At 32.4% G+C, this 15,496-nt stretch overlaps 1 protein-coding gene across 1 annotated transcript; it reads left to right on the top strand.

Moving 5' to 3' along the window:
- The first annotated feature begins 5,335 nt into the window (after positions 1 to 5,335).
- Positions 5,336 to 6,523, top strand: LOC126706149 (uncharacterized). Its single transcript, XM_050405450.1, has 2 exons — positions 5,336 to 5,657; positions 6,118 to 6,523. Exons 1-2 carry the CDS (start codon positions 5,588 to 5,590, stop codon positions 6,390 to 6,392), a joined length of 345 nt encoding a protein of 114 aa, XP_050261407.1. The 5' UTR covers positions 5,336 to 5,587; the 3' UTR covers positions 6,393 to 6,523.
- Positions 6,524 to 15,496: the final 8,973 nt, after the last annotated feature.

Below are 15,496 nucleotides of genomic sequence, written 5' to 3'. Positions count from 1 at the left end.
AAACTATTGGAAAACTATTAATAAGTACTCTTAAAAGTCAAAACTATTAGTCTAACTTTCCTACAAGAGGTACGGATTGAGATCGAAGTGCATTACCTATGCAATTGCAATGAAGGGTTGAGATTGAGAGTTGAAAAAATCAACTTTCAATCTCAACTGTTAAATAAATAAAAAAAATTAAAATGAAGTAAAAAGTTAAAAATGTAAAATTCTTTGTGAATGAATGGGGTTAATTGCATGATGCAATTGCATCTGATCTCAATCCAAAAAGTACACTAACTTGCAGTAGCATATAATGATTCTACTTTCGGAGAATTAGAGATCATTTAACTTTTTTTGTCCTACTCCATGAAATTTTACCATCTTACGTCCCTAACTAGGGTTGTCCACGGGTTGGTCCGGGTCGAGTTTATGCCCAACCTGCAACTGATCTAATCAAATCGGGTGGAGAAATTCCAGACTCGCCATCGACCGTGAAAAGCCACCAATCGAGTTGGATCGGGCTCGGGTGGACGGCGGTCGGCTTTGATTTTGACCGAAAATATAAACATCAAACACAAACCTAAAGAATAAAACCAATGATTCAAAAGATCTAAAACAACAAACCCAAAGATCAGATCAACAAACCCAAATAACAGATCGACAAACCCAATAACAGAGAATAGAGAGATCTACAAACCTAAATAATAGAGAATAGGGAGATCAAACTTGAGAGCTTGAACTTGAGAGAGAGATAATCATAGATCTGAAGTTCTGAACTGGTGACAACCTGGCAATTGAGAGTAGAGAGATCAAACCTGAGAGATGGAGGCGATGGATGTGAAGACTAGCTAGCGATGTTGCGGATGAAAAGAAAAGATTGACGATGTTGAGCAAAGATCAGCAATGAGCAGAGACCGATGAAGAGTAGAGATCGGCAAAGAGCAAAGAGATCGTTAGAGGAGAGAGTGAGAGTAAAAGAATTGAGTCTAAGGTCTGGGTGAGCTCTGAAAAATCCTTTTAACCCATTTATAGCTCGGTCGGGTTGGGTGGCTCGGGTTTTGAAAGAAAAGACCTGCCGTTGACCCGTCAGAATCGGTTTTGGAAAGCAAGGACCCGCCACCGACCGCCGGAATAGGTGGATCGGGCAGTGGACGATTCGGATCCAGTTGGTTTGGTCAGGTGGGTCGGTTCAGCGGGTTGTTTGGATGGCCCTATCCATAACCATTTCGCACATCAAATTTGGTCGTACTTTTGCTCTAGAAAGCATGTGTAGAATTGATGATCTCCTTGGGATGGAATCCGAACTCTCCTTATAGGGAAAGCTAAAACTGTTGCCTAAAAAGAAAAAAAATAAAAAAAAGAAGCTTATTCATAGAATCTTAACTTTAATTAAGGGAAATAAAACTTTTGGAAAACTATTAATAAGTACTCTTAAAAGTCAAAACTATTAGTCTAACTTTCCTACAAGAGGTACGAATTGAGATCAAAGTGCATTACCTATGCAATTGCTATGAAGGGTTGAGATTGACAGTTGAAAAAATCAACTTTCAATCTCAACTTTCAACTGTTAAATAAAAAAAATATGAAAATGAAGTATAAAGTCAAAGTTAAAAAGTTAAAAATGTAATTGTGAATGAAGGGGGTTAATTTCATGATGCAATTGCATATTACAATTGCATTTGATCTCAATCCAAGAGGTACACTAACTTGCAATGGCATATAATGATTCTACTTTCAGAGAATTAGAGATCATTTAACTTTTTTTGGCCTACTTCGTGAAATTTTGCCATCTTACCTCCATAACCATTTCGCACATCAAATTTGGTCGTACTTTTACCTATTGCTTGCTGTCTCCCTCTACCAACACTGTAAAATTAAGCACCAATGGTTGTTCTATGTAAATTCTTGGTCAAATTTGGGTCAGCATGGTGGCATAATTAGGGAGCAAGATGTAGTAAATGGGTTAGAGGCTTCTCGCTCAAATTAGGTTGGACTAATATTGCTAATGTACAAGTTTAGGATCTTAGATATGGTTTAATGATAACTTAGAATAAAGGCTTTAAGAGGGTTTTAATTAGTTACAGACACCTCTTTTTTTTTTTTTTTTTTTATTCTTCAACCAATGGTCATAATCCCTAGTTCCAATGATGAAGAGCCCCAATGACATCCAATAGGAATGCAACTTGATGCTAAGCCCAAAAAGCCCATTTCTTAGGATTCCTACCCAAAGTAGCATATCTCGTAATGGGGTTGGCTTACCTTGCTTATCAATACAAATCTTTTATCTCACCTTTTATATGATCGATTTTATTTATTTATTTATATTTTAAATTTTGGTTATTTTATATAAAAAAAAAAAGTCAAATAAATACATGATAAATTGTGCTTAGGGAGCATAAAATGAAACACAAACGTGAGAGAGAATATTAATATTGGTTGCTTATAAACAAAAGCTCTAAAATCACTCCAATTATCAAAACCATGAATCATCCACCAACCCCCTTCACATATATATTAAATCGAACAATGATAATATAGATATATATCTTCTTCTTTTTTTATGAACGTGATAGTAAATAAATATAGATATAAATAAAATTTCCAAGAGTATTGTTTAATTAGCTAATTTCTGGATGGAGGAATTGGTTTTCTGAGCATTCTTCAGTTGTTTGAATTAGCCCCATTCTGCCTATTGTGGATTTTATCAGGGTCGTCAATTTTCCCCACTAAATTAGTTGTTATCCCCAATTTTTTCAGACTCTCCGATACTATGTCCAACTGATTAAGCCAACAACAATTATTCAATCCCAAGTAGTCAATTCTAGGACCACCCAATACACAAGCGCTTGAGTGGACTCAAACGTAGTACCTCATTAAGCTTAATATTGCAGGGGGAAAAAAAATCTAATTCTGAAACAAACTCATTGGCGTAGAGATGCTGAGTCAATAGGTAAGTCTCAAAATTGAAACAATATGTTAATATATGTTAAATGTATACATGAAAATTAAAGTCAAGGACTTACTACGATGCTGAAGAGCTAATTCACATTAGTCATTAATGCTACCAACTTTCTTGAAACATAATCAAATTAAAATAGGTATAGTGGGTTCTAGTTAGCTCAACTGGTAAAGTTTCTGATGGTTGAATAAGAGATTTGAAGTTCAATCCTTGTTTATACCAAAAACTGATTGGTGTCTTGTTCTAATGATAAAGAGTTATTATCAGGAACGGACGACATAGGTTGAAACTGTCTCTTAAAAAAAAAGGTACAACTTCACCATAGTTTATATCCTCATTGCTGGATATGACTACCTATATAGTCTGATCTAAAGCTCCAACTTCATCCAAACCAGATGATCCTTGCCATAGGGAAACTAAAGAATAAGTGTTCACCTGTTTCCAAAGGCTTCATCACTATATTTTATGTTTCATCTAAACACAACCACATGAATTTGTGCCTTTATTTTGTACAATTTGTTGTGATCACTTAATATTTGTACTTGATTCTCAAAAAAAAAAAAAAAAAAATTGTACTTAGTCTAGGATATTGTGATTTTGAATTATACTTTGCGTAATCTTTAATGGTTATGTATCTGCTTCTTGTGCGACCAGTCATCGTATTTAAATGACACTTTTGAAGATTGTATATCTACCTATTGTAGGATAAATAATTCTTAAATTTTTTTATTAACACACCAAGTAATTTGTTGCATAATTTATTAAGTGGCAAATATATATATATATATATATATTTATTTATTTATTTTTTAAAAAATTAATTATGTGAAAAATACAAAATACAATTAGATTCGTAACTTAATTGATCCAACTATATAATTCCTAACACGTTGAAAATGACCCATTTGACCCAAACCTGATTGACCTAACCCTAATTCGAACCTGACCTATTTGTCACATCTACAATCCCAAAAGTCAATTTTGGCTCTTGAACAGCAAAAACCAACTGATTTATTTATTTATTATAAATTTTTTTTTTTTCGGTTCTTGAGAGCATATTCCCAAGTTTATGTTAGAATAGGCAATGACAATCCAACAACCACAATCATGTCAGTTTATAACTTTTTTTTTTTTTTTTTTTTTTAATTAAAGCATTAGTCTTCTAAGAGTTTCTTACAAAAAATATTTCTAAGAATTTCTCTTAAATTATTTTAAAATCCAAGAAGGCATTTACAGACATTAACACGACATTGTTAAGCGGAGGAGTGTACCCAGCTAAAATCTTCCCACTTTCTTCCCATAATTTCAAATCGTTGTGTGCTAGTGAAGGGTTAAACTATTGCAAATATGAAATATGATCGATATTGTTTCTTGAATTGTGAAAACTAAACGGTATTCCTTTTTACTTTATCTTTTCTGCTCGAAGTGGGCTATGCCTATGACAATCCAACAACCATATGACAAGTTAGTAGTTTAAAGCTTTAGTTTTTCAAGACCTAGAAAGTGAAATGGCATTTTCAAACAAGATGACATTTTTATAAGCATTTTTTTTTTGGGAGATAGTTAAATTGAAAGAGAGGGAGAAGTGGACATCGAACCTCAAACGTGGGGCAATGACTATCACTTGATTAATATTGATGATCCCTATATTTTAAAGCAAAATGTATAGATATATAACTATGTCCATTTTTAGTACTCCTTTTCACACCTAACTAAAACAAAAACAAAAAAAAGCTTATGTGACAACTCGTGATTGATACATAAGTTGACAAAAAATTCTAGGGTTATAATGAATTCTACACTCATTTCATAACTCTAAATGATTCGACTGACTGTGAGTAACAGAAAAAAAGTGGTGAGCCTATGTGAAAATGACAAATAACTAATCACTTCCGTCACATAAAATAATTGTTAAAATACGTGTGGAGTTGGTTGTGGTATTAGAATAATTGAAACATATATAGGTTGTTGATATTGGTTTGGAAGTATAAACAGGTTATGAATATGGGTGTGGAAATTGGGTATGTTCGTAGGTAGATTCTTTAATTTAATCTAAAATAAGAACTAAAAACAAAGAGGATTGTTACATTCATATTATTTTCATAATACAGATTTTTATTAGTTCTAATTTCAACTCATCATTAAAATTACATTTTTTTATCCACCAGTAACAATATTACATCTAGAATTTGTTGTCAAACTATAGTTTACATTATTTCTCAAAGACAAATATGATGAGTCATGAGTGCCTTCTTTATTGATGTGGACTACTAAGAGTCACTGACTGACTGATACATGGAATGGGACACAGTTAGCCGAACGAGACTTTAATGGAATTTTTAAATGTATAGTAGAAACTAGGATGGGAAGAGCCAAAAACTCAAAGTAAGAAATTGATGCAGGAAATGGGGACTTGCTAGCTTGAATGTACCAAATAATAACACGAATGTGAGACGTCTAGTACATATCTCAAAGCAACGTGTACATGGGTTTCGGTGCCTTTCTTGCCGCGTGCTCTTCTCTCTTCATCTTCTTAGTAATATAAATACAAACCCACCTCAAATTTTGTTTTTTTGTATATTTTTTTGGGGCCTTGATCGTGGCTCTTCTCCTAGAGCCCGATCATAGAGCTATAGCTACAGCTCAATGAATTTGCTGCACAGAATGAAGAGAGCTTTGGTTGCTATATCTACACGAATCAATTCTCGTAAATCTGGTTAGTTTTTGCATTCATCAACAAGTTTGCCTTAACATACTCTCTCACCCAAACTTTTCACTACCTCTCATATTTTTTTAGTGATCTTTTCAGTGTCCAGAGACTATTGTTAATTCATTGTGATTTCTGACTGATCATTAAATAAAAGATTTCTTTTTTATGTTTCAGTTTCTTGTTTTGTTGGGAAAACAATTTCATTCTTTACTCATAGTCAGTTTTGATGACATTGTTGTACTAAGAAACATGCATGAATGTGATCAAGTTCGAAATGAATTTGATTAAGTTTGAAATGTGTATTTATGTCCCATCATTTAGCCTTAAAAATAATCTCATAACATTTATACTATATTAAGTATCAAAAATAAAGTCTTAATCTATTTATTTCACTTAAAAGGTAGTAATTACAATAAGAAAAATTTATTGTTTTAGATTTGATATATAAAATTTGTTGACAAAGCAGGTGGTGGTGTAGGCAGAGGTGGCAGCACTAGTGCAAGTGATTATGGTCTGTTGAAACTACGAGATGATGTACAGATGTGTGGATACAAAGATGTGCAAGTTATGTGGAAAATATTAAGTGGATCACAGATAGATCAGCAGATGGCTAATGCTGCAGCAGCAGCTAAAAGTGAAACCACAGTGGCTCAACCTCTCAAACGCAACAAGAAACGTCGACCCTTTTGGAAATTGTACTTTTGGAATAACCATAGGGGCACATCCTCTTTGTTTAGTTAAATTATACTAGTAATTTGGAAGGAGAGACCTTAGTTTAGATACATTTTGTGGCATGATTATCTACCAATGGGTATATATATTGTATGTTGCTACATTTCTTACTGTAAATATCAAATATGTATGTATATATATTTCATCGTTCCTCTATTTCTTGCAAAGTAAATATATTGTGTAAGTAATTTGTTCCCCATGAAAGTTTGGAAGCAATGAAGAGGTGATCAAGAGAGGGGAGAGAAGGGGATTGGGAAATGTTATCCATTTTCATTGTTCTAATGTAATATATATTTACACTAGACTTGTTAGTCCAAATTAAGTGGATAACAAGCCCAATGGGGAGCTTAAATTTAAATAAATACACTAAGAGAATTATTCTTAAAAGTTATTATATACATAAGATTTCTCTTGAGAAATCCATATAAAAAAGAACAAATAAAATCTTGGCAAACCAAATTAAAAAAAAAAAAATGCTAATCATGCCTTTTTGTGTTTAGAATAGGCAACTGTACATATATGCAATCCTGTTAAAAAAAACAATATATATTGTTAGGTTCTAAAAGATTAGAACAATTGGCAAAATGTGAACAAAAAATTGTCTAAATATAGATTCCAAAGTTTATAGGTATGATTAGACAATACTCAAGATGTTGCAAGTCAGAATACATGAATAAGGAAGCTGCAGGTTCAGGAAATTTGAAACACAGGTTTGACCAATTGAGATGCGTTTTTGCAGATTTTAATTTTGGCCCAACAGTTCATTAAGCTCATTAAGTGATTAGAGTTTCAGATCTAATCCTCCTACCATTTAAAGGAAACCCTAAGACACGTTTTGTTATGACTTTGGAGGTGCTATTTTGAGATCTAAAAGGTATTGTGCCTTCTTCTTTCAAAGTCACTATCAAAACTACATCTACACATTATTAGAACCGGTAGATCTGAAGTTGCTGCATACAAAATTATGCATAGCTGATAATTTAAAGTTTTGAGTGGGATTTCAGAGTCACAAATATGGATGTTTGTGTTCAACAAATTCAGATAGAAGAATCCGTGAATTTGGAATTGCATGTGGTCACGTGAGTAAGTACTACAAGAGGTAACTTTAGATTTAGGGAAAAATCTAATGTAAAACTTCTATTCTTTTTAGTGAATTTGTTGCCTTGATGATAGATTAGGTTAAATCCTTCACAGATTTTTTTACCTTGAAACTGCTAGTTTCATTAGTTTTCCTAAGTCTTCATATTGCTTACTTTTTTTTACTTTTCCACACTAAGTAATATGATTGTATGTGTTTAACCTAGATCAGAATAATAAGCCTAAGTATTAACTTGGTTAATTAATTAGGTTAAACAATATGAGTGTACAGAGGTCTAAATGAACTAACATATACATACATCGACAGTAGCAATTGGTGAAGCCAAATTTTTTTTTCTTAGGCCAAGCTAAATAGAATGAAAATTTTAAGTAAAAAAAAAAAATTATATGAGAAAACTTCATGTAGAAAACATCTCATTAGGTCATTAAGTTATTGAGATTCAAATTCTAGATAATCTGGCTTTCTAAATTGAAAATGGTTCAACTTTGAGGTTGTTAGTCGATTGGAGGCCAGAGTGGTCCGAGTGGAGCTATGCTAGCAATAGAGATCGAATTAATGGCGAGTTAGGCAATTACATGACTGATTAGTGAACTCAGCGCAAGCTCAATGAGTCAAATATGCATGGTGGCGTAGAGGCTGAAGCGTAGTGAGTATAGTATGGCTATATATAGCAAAGTGGCGAGACTGTACCTATAGAGGATTTTTTGTTTTTTATTAGCTAATTATTTCAGAATTTGTTAAATAGAAAGAAATTTTTTGTTGTTTTGTATTTTTTGACTGATTGATTTTTTTTTTTTTTTTTGGTTATTTGTACCAATTTAATTTTTTTGGGTTGTTATGGATCAATTTAAGAATTTGAGGAAACAATTTGAACCTAAAGACATGATATATATTGAAAATTATATTGTTACATCAGAAAGTATAGCTTGCATATATTGAGCAGGCAAATTTTCCAACTAAACACAAACATCAGCATTGCTTTATTTGAAACACAACTAAAATCCCAATGACAAAGACCAGGTAGCACTGAAACAAGGCAAGAAGATCTCAAATATCATCAAAATGGTAGAAGACTAGTAGATTCACCAACCCCCCCTCCCCTCCTCAAAATCCGAGGGGCTGATTAGTAAATTCACCTATACCTTATAATTTTTTATACTATATTTAATGAGAAATTTCACTGAAGATAGGTTCCCTTGCTTTGCCACTGTACATCAATACGCATACCATGTATTTCTTATCTACACTTATTATATTTCTTAGAAAATTTACGTAAAAAATGTAGTAGTTATCTATGGACAAATAATTACAAATTTAGAAATAAAATAAATTAAACTTGTGTAAAACACTTGGTATATAAGAAATTGACAACTATTTATTATATAACAGTGTTGAGGGAGAGAGTGAGAGAATTTACAATCTAATTACCGACTTTAGTATTCGTAACAATTTACAAAACAAGCTTCCAAACGATAAGAATCGGTAGGTCACTTATTCAGGCAAAATATTTAGCACTCTAAAGCGGCATCGAACATTGGGTGATCTGAAGAAAAATTGTAATCCTTTACGCAAAGGTTAAAATGATAACAAGCACAATCTTTCAATCTTTTACTACGTTTTCTTCTTTTATGATAATCTTGACATATCTTAAAGTTTTCTAGAAGGCAATTTTAAAATTTTCCTTCAACCATATCAAGATTATAGAGATGATAACGAGTAGCGGTAAGGTCATTAAACTGCACAGTCTGCACTTCACCAAAAGCAAAGATAACCAACACCATCATCGCCACCATAAATGTTTATGTAAATCTCTGAGCCATTACTTTTCTCTGAGGAAATTTTCTTATTTTTATGTTAAACTCATATCAATTATAATCAAAGCTTAAATCCTTATGTCTTATAAATGCTTTTTATATATATATATATATAGCTTGATGTATCCTTAAAATTAATAATGATTAATTTTGGACTTATGAACATTTTTAAATTAAGTTACTCAACAATTTTAAGTGACCTTTTTTTCTAGCTAGGGTCACACTGTTCTTGTATAATTTTTATGTAAACTTGTGATGCTGCACAAAAGTCAAAGTATGATCGTATGAGGACAAGCATTCCCATTGGGATTGCCAAATGGGATACGTAGGGTTGATCTAACATTAAAGCCCAAAAACCACCTAACACCCAAACTAGTAAAAGCTTAGAATTGCAAAAAAAATTGCAATTGTGTTACAGTGCCATTCTAAATGTAGAATTGCACTGTAGCATAATTGTAAATGAAAATACTATAATTTACTGATTTCCCCTTTTGATTTCTCATTATGACTCTCACTTCTTTTCTCTGTCTCTCAGAGCTCCTCCCTCCTCGCTCCCTCTCTCAGATCTCTCACATTCAAAGCTTGCACTGGTGCTGGGTTTTAGATTTTAGATTTTGGATCGGTGTGGATCAACGGGCTGGGTTTGGATCAGTGGGTTGGGATTGGTTGATGGTGGGTTTGAATCTGTTGATCGGTTGGTGGTGGCGTTGTTTGATGGTGGTTTAATTTGGTTTTGATTTGATGGTGGTTTAACGGTGGTGGCGTTTTTTATTTTATTTTATTTTATTTGTTGTGGCCTGTGCTAGAGGTTGAGGGAGAGAGAGGAAAAGGAAAAGAGAGAGAGAGATTGGTGTGGTGTCGTGGTTGTCAGCGAGATCAAAGTGATGGGTTTTTAGATCAGCGTGGTGGCATGGTTGTCGACGAGATTGGTGGTGGTTTTTTTTTTTTTTTTGTTGTGATTCTTGCGGTGGGTTTCTCTTGGTGGTTGTCAGCATGGGTTTCATCTAAGGTTGTTAGCGTGGGTTTTGGTGGTTGGAATGGTGGTGGCATGGTGGTGGGTATTGTGATTATGGTGGTGGTTGCTAGCCTGTGCCGTGGTGGGTTTGTGTGGTGGTGGCTGGGTTTTTTCACTTGGTGGGCCACGATTTCCTGGATTTCTTTAGAGATTGGTGGAGTTGTTGTGGCGATTGGGTCAACGGTGGAAGTGGGTTTGGTGTGTTGGTGGCGGTGGCGGTGAGAGGTGATGTAGAGAGAGAGAGTTATTTGGAAGTGGGTTTGATTGATATTTGGTTTCTGTAAGTGGTTTTTATTTTTGGAGGTCTGTTTAAGTTCTGGGCTACTGAGAAATCAGCCAAATTCTGAGAAAGTTAAGGTTTTTGGTATCTGGGTTTGATTTGTATTGGATTTCTACAAGTGGTTTTTTTTTTTTTTTTTTTTTTTTTTTTTTTTTTTTTTTTTTTGTAGCCTTTTTGGATGGTGGAAGTGGTGGTGGTTTCAGTGGAAGAGAGACAGAGGAAGAGAGGTGAAAATTAGAGAGAGGAGAGAGATGGGAGAGAATAGATATGGTTTTGGGATTTATTATTTTATTGTGTAAATATATTATTTTAATGTGTTATATGATAAAAAAAAAGTTGGGATGTTGGGTGTGTTGTAAAATGGTATGGTATAAATAATAAAGTAGCTTTTTAAGATGGTAAAATAGAATAACATAGCATTTCCCATTGTGAATGCTCTAGTTTAAAATATTAAATTGAGTTGGTATAATCCAATTCTCATACTATTATGTTTTGAAATGTATGATAAGCAACTCATATTAGAGTATATCGATTTTATCATTCTCTTCTTTTATGAAAGGACAACACATATTGTCATCTTAATAAATAGAAGTTATTACTCAAAACTTGTGTTTACATAGAAGACAATTGATAATAAATAATAAAATAAAGATTTTTGCAAATTATGATAAGACATTTAATCTGAATCAAATAGAATAAATCAACCTGATCTTTTTCAACTATGTGACTTTGCAAGGAAGTTTATATATATTTTGAGGAGTATATTTATTAATTTAATGCTAAAGTTAGGTAAACTGCTATGTGGTACAACATTTCCATAAAATAAACGTTATTTAATTGAAAAATTGTTTAAAATTGTGACAATTTTTTAGAATCATTAAAATTGTGACTTTTGATCAAACAAATCGTAAGAAGAGATTTATTATATGATGGGGTTGGGTTGTTAATTTCATTGGTAAGTGTTGGTTTTTTTTTTTTTTTTTTTTTTTTTTTTGTTGTTGATAATTTGATAGTTTTGGTGAGAGTATTTTAATTTTGGTTGTCTTTGTTGGAAACATTAGGAGGAATCAATCAATTGAGTAACAAGACTCTTTGCGATTAAGTGCTAGTTTCAATGATTATTAGATTATGTTTTTTATAATATATATTTTTTTGATAGATACAATAGAAATTCCACCTACAATGTCCACTCAATGATGATTGTTTTTTATCATCAAGCTAAGACACCAATTAATTTTTGGTGTTGGCGGGATTCAAATCTTAGATATCTTTTTTGACATCAAGAAATTTTACTAGTTGAGCTAATTAGAACTCACATTTTTTCCTCTATTTTTATAGATATGGTTGAACATTTTATCTTTATCTCTATATATTTAATGTGGGTCATCAATATTGTGTAATCAATAAATATACTATATTTTCTACTTATGCCAAAAACTAATTGGTTTTTTGGTTTGATAATAAAAAGTTCAATCATCAAAAGCGAACATCATATGTTTAAACTCTCTCTCTCTATATATATAAAAGAAGAAGAAGAAGACAAATGTACTATATTTGGATATATATATATATATATATATTATTGTTGATGTTCATGAAATATATTAATTAAAATACTCTTTCGTATTTAGCCTTACTTTTTTTTAGAACAATATTTAGTTTTACTTGTATGCTATTTTGTGACTAATTATAAATTATCTTAGTTTTATACATAGGTAATAAAGGCTTTACATGCCAATAGAATTTAGATGGACTGTAACTCAAGTGTGCTAAATCCAACTCAAATTCAAAGATCTATTAGATGTAGTTAAAGCCTAATCATCAAGAAAATCATCTATTCATTTGTGAGAAGTGTAAGACAAATGATAGAAAAACCATAGAGGATTATGTTTTTTTTTCTTAAATTTGAAATTTTTCTATATTTCATGCCTGGGCTGGATCTCTTTAAGTTGGCTTTTGACTCAATTTGGGCCCACCTTGTCTCTCATTCAATTTCCTTATGAATTGTTCTAGCATTGTCCACGTGAATTGCTTCTTCTATGGTTTTCCATTCTTTGGCTACCACTTCTCACAACAGATGAACTTCTTAATTGATTAAGCTTTAACAACATCTTGTAGGTCTTAGAATTTGAGTTGGGTTCAACCCACTTGAGTTATAGTCCATCTAAAGTCCATTAGCATGTAAAGCCTTTATTACCTATAAAAAAAATTTATAATTAGCCTCGAAATGGCATACAAATGAGGCTAAATTAAATATGTAAATACAAGAGTATTTTAATTAATATATTTCATGCTCATCAATAGTCCTTTTCACCTTTCTATATAAATACATAGCAGATCTGATTTTATCTTCCAAATTTAATAAGTCCATCTGTATAGCTTACAAGATACTTTATCTTCATTTTACATTTTACAACATATTCAGGAACCAGCACCAAATATTTCTCGCATGGCTGCATGGGGCACATACTTGTTGCAGCGAAGGAGGATATTAGGTCTTCTCCAGTCATGAGAAATCAGTATTGTTAGGTTCTAAACATTTAGAACAATTGGCAAATCATGAACACAAGCTTGTCTATATATAGATCCTAGAGTCTATAGGTATTATTAGACAATGCTCAAGGTGATACAAGTCAAGATCTAAGAACAAGCAAGCTGTTGAAAAGAGAATTCGAAATTTGCTTAGTTCAATCGATCGAAGAACAAGCTCGACCGATTGAAAATCGTAGACATGCGTTTTCTGCAGAATTTTTATTTAAGCCCAACTGCTCATTAAGCCCAAAAAGGAAACCCTAGGCACGTTTTATTATTACTTTGGAGGTGCTCTTGTGAAATCTAAAATGTTCTATGCCTTCCTCTATCAAAGTCACTACCGGATATCACTCTCATATATTTAGAACCGATAGATCTGAAGTTGCTGCATGAAGATCAACAATAGCGGATGATCTAAACCTTCAAATGTGGTATTGGAGTCACAAACAGGAGAGTTTGTGTTTTTTATCACAAGTATGGGTGCTTGTATTGCAAAGGCCAAGGAAAGAAGTAGTCCGTGGACTTGATTTGCTTTTTATCTTAAGGATAGTTAGGTTAAATCCTCCCTAGATTTTTTTATCGGTTTGGTTTTCTTGAGTCATCATATCGTTGTGTTGTTTAATTTTTCGCTGTTTTACATTATATGACTTTATTGTTTTAACCTAGATCTAAATAATAAACTTAAATATTCACTTGGTTAATTAATTAGGTTAAACAATCTAGTTTATAGGGATCTAAAACCTAACAAGTATAGTAAAAGCCTTCAAGGTAATAGATCTGCCTGTTTCTTGGCTAAGTTAGTGGATTATGTAGACCAACTAAATGTATGGCTGGAGGAAATTATTAACAGATCGATTTTCTACTTGATTGATCATTGTCACTAATTTTTATTTTATTTATTAGGAAAAAAATGTCCATACACCCCTTAAAATTTAGAGGAGTGGTCATTACACTCCCTAGACTTTTATTTTGGCCAATTTGATCCTTTAGATTTACACATTTTCCGAATCACTACCTATGTTAATTTGCTGTCAAAATTATAACAAAAAATGCACATGAGACACACGTGAAACAAAGGAGAGAACTGCTTTTTTGAGTGAGGGAGACAATCGATAAGAATGACCATCTCGTCGTTCAAACACAATATGGATCCACACCAGACACACCCAAAAAAAAGTCTCAAATCTCTAAAACAAGTTTGTTTCAATTTTAAGAAGGTTCTAATGGATCTGGATATGAGGGATTGCGCTGCTAAAGCTAGCTCCCTAGGGATTTCCTAGAAACCCAGACAACCGGAGGTTTTTTGTTTTTAATTTTTTAATTGAAAACAAAAATTCTGGGTTTTGAAGAATTCGGCGTTGCTGGGATTTAGAATTAGATGTGGGTTTTACCGTTTTGGTTAGTTTTCTTTATTGGGTTGGTAAAGATTGTTAACATAGATGGTGGACTTGGCTGTTGGGGTTGTTGATTACTGCTCCCAAAGAATTCGTCAAGAGAATGCTTGAAGGGTAAAAGAATTGAAAGTCCAACATTCCATCCTTGTAAACCACGCTTCATTATAGGAAAACAGGGTCCCGAAACTAAGGTATCATAGGAAATATTTAGAATGAAAATATTAGTAAAATGGTGGCTATTGAACAGGAGATCCATATTTGCAGCTAGACGGTGCAGTGGTACCATAAACGACAAGACAAAGACTTCCAACCCCGGAGGTAGGGATGCCACTGTGGTGTTCTAACCAGTGATCTCCCTCTTCTTCTCATCTTTTTGATTATGGTATTTTAAGCATCACGTGTGTCTCACGTTTATTTTCTGTTAAAATTTTGACAGCAAACTAACAGAAGTTGAAGGAGTAAATTGACCAAAATAAAAGTTTAAGGGGTGTAATGACCATTGTTTTAAATTTCAGGGGTTGTGTAGGCAATTTTCTCTATTTATCACGTAAGTAAATCCTTCATCCCTAGTGAAGTCATAAATTTTTTCTTGATGAGTCAAGCTAAATATATCAATAGTATTTAAATCCACAAAAAAAAAAAAAAAAAAAAAAAAACAGGATTTATATATATAATTTAATTGAAAACATATTTATAACACGATTTATTATATATTTGATTTTCTTGTACAAAATAAAGTTTGATCAAGTGAATTTAGTATAACTCAAGACAAGTATTTTCTTTCCTTAAGTTATTGTTTAATTATCATTTTAATTATATTAATTAAACTTAATATATTTTAAAAATTTTAAATCATGGTTCTTCTGTTAAGTAAACTAAATATTGCACATTAAAATATATAATAAAAAAAATTTAGGAAACATTTCTCTAAACAAATAACTTTAGAAAACATAAGATGTATAAAAATAAATTAATTTTG

Source organism: Quercus robur, chromosome 11, assembly GCF_932294415.1.
Source record: "Quercus robur chromosome 11, dhQueRobu3.1, whole genome shotgun sequence".
NCBI lineage: Eukaryota > Viridiplantae > Streptophyta > Magnoliopsida > Fagales > Fagaceae > Quercus > Quercus robur.
This window is presented reverse-complemented; position numbering and strand designations above follow the sequence as displayed.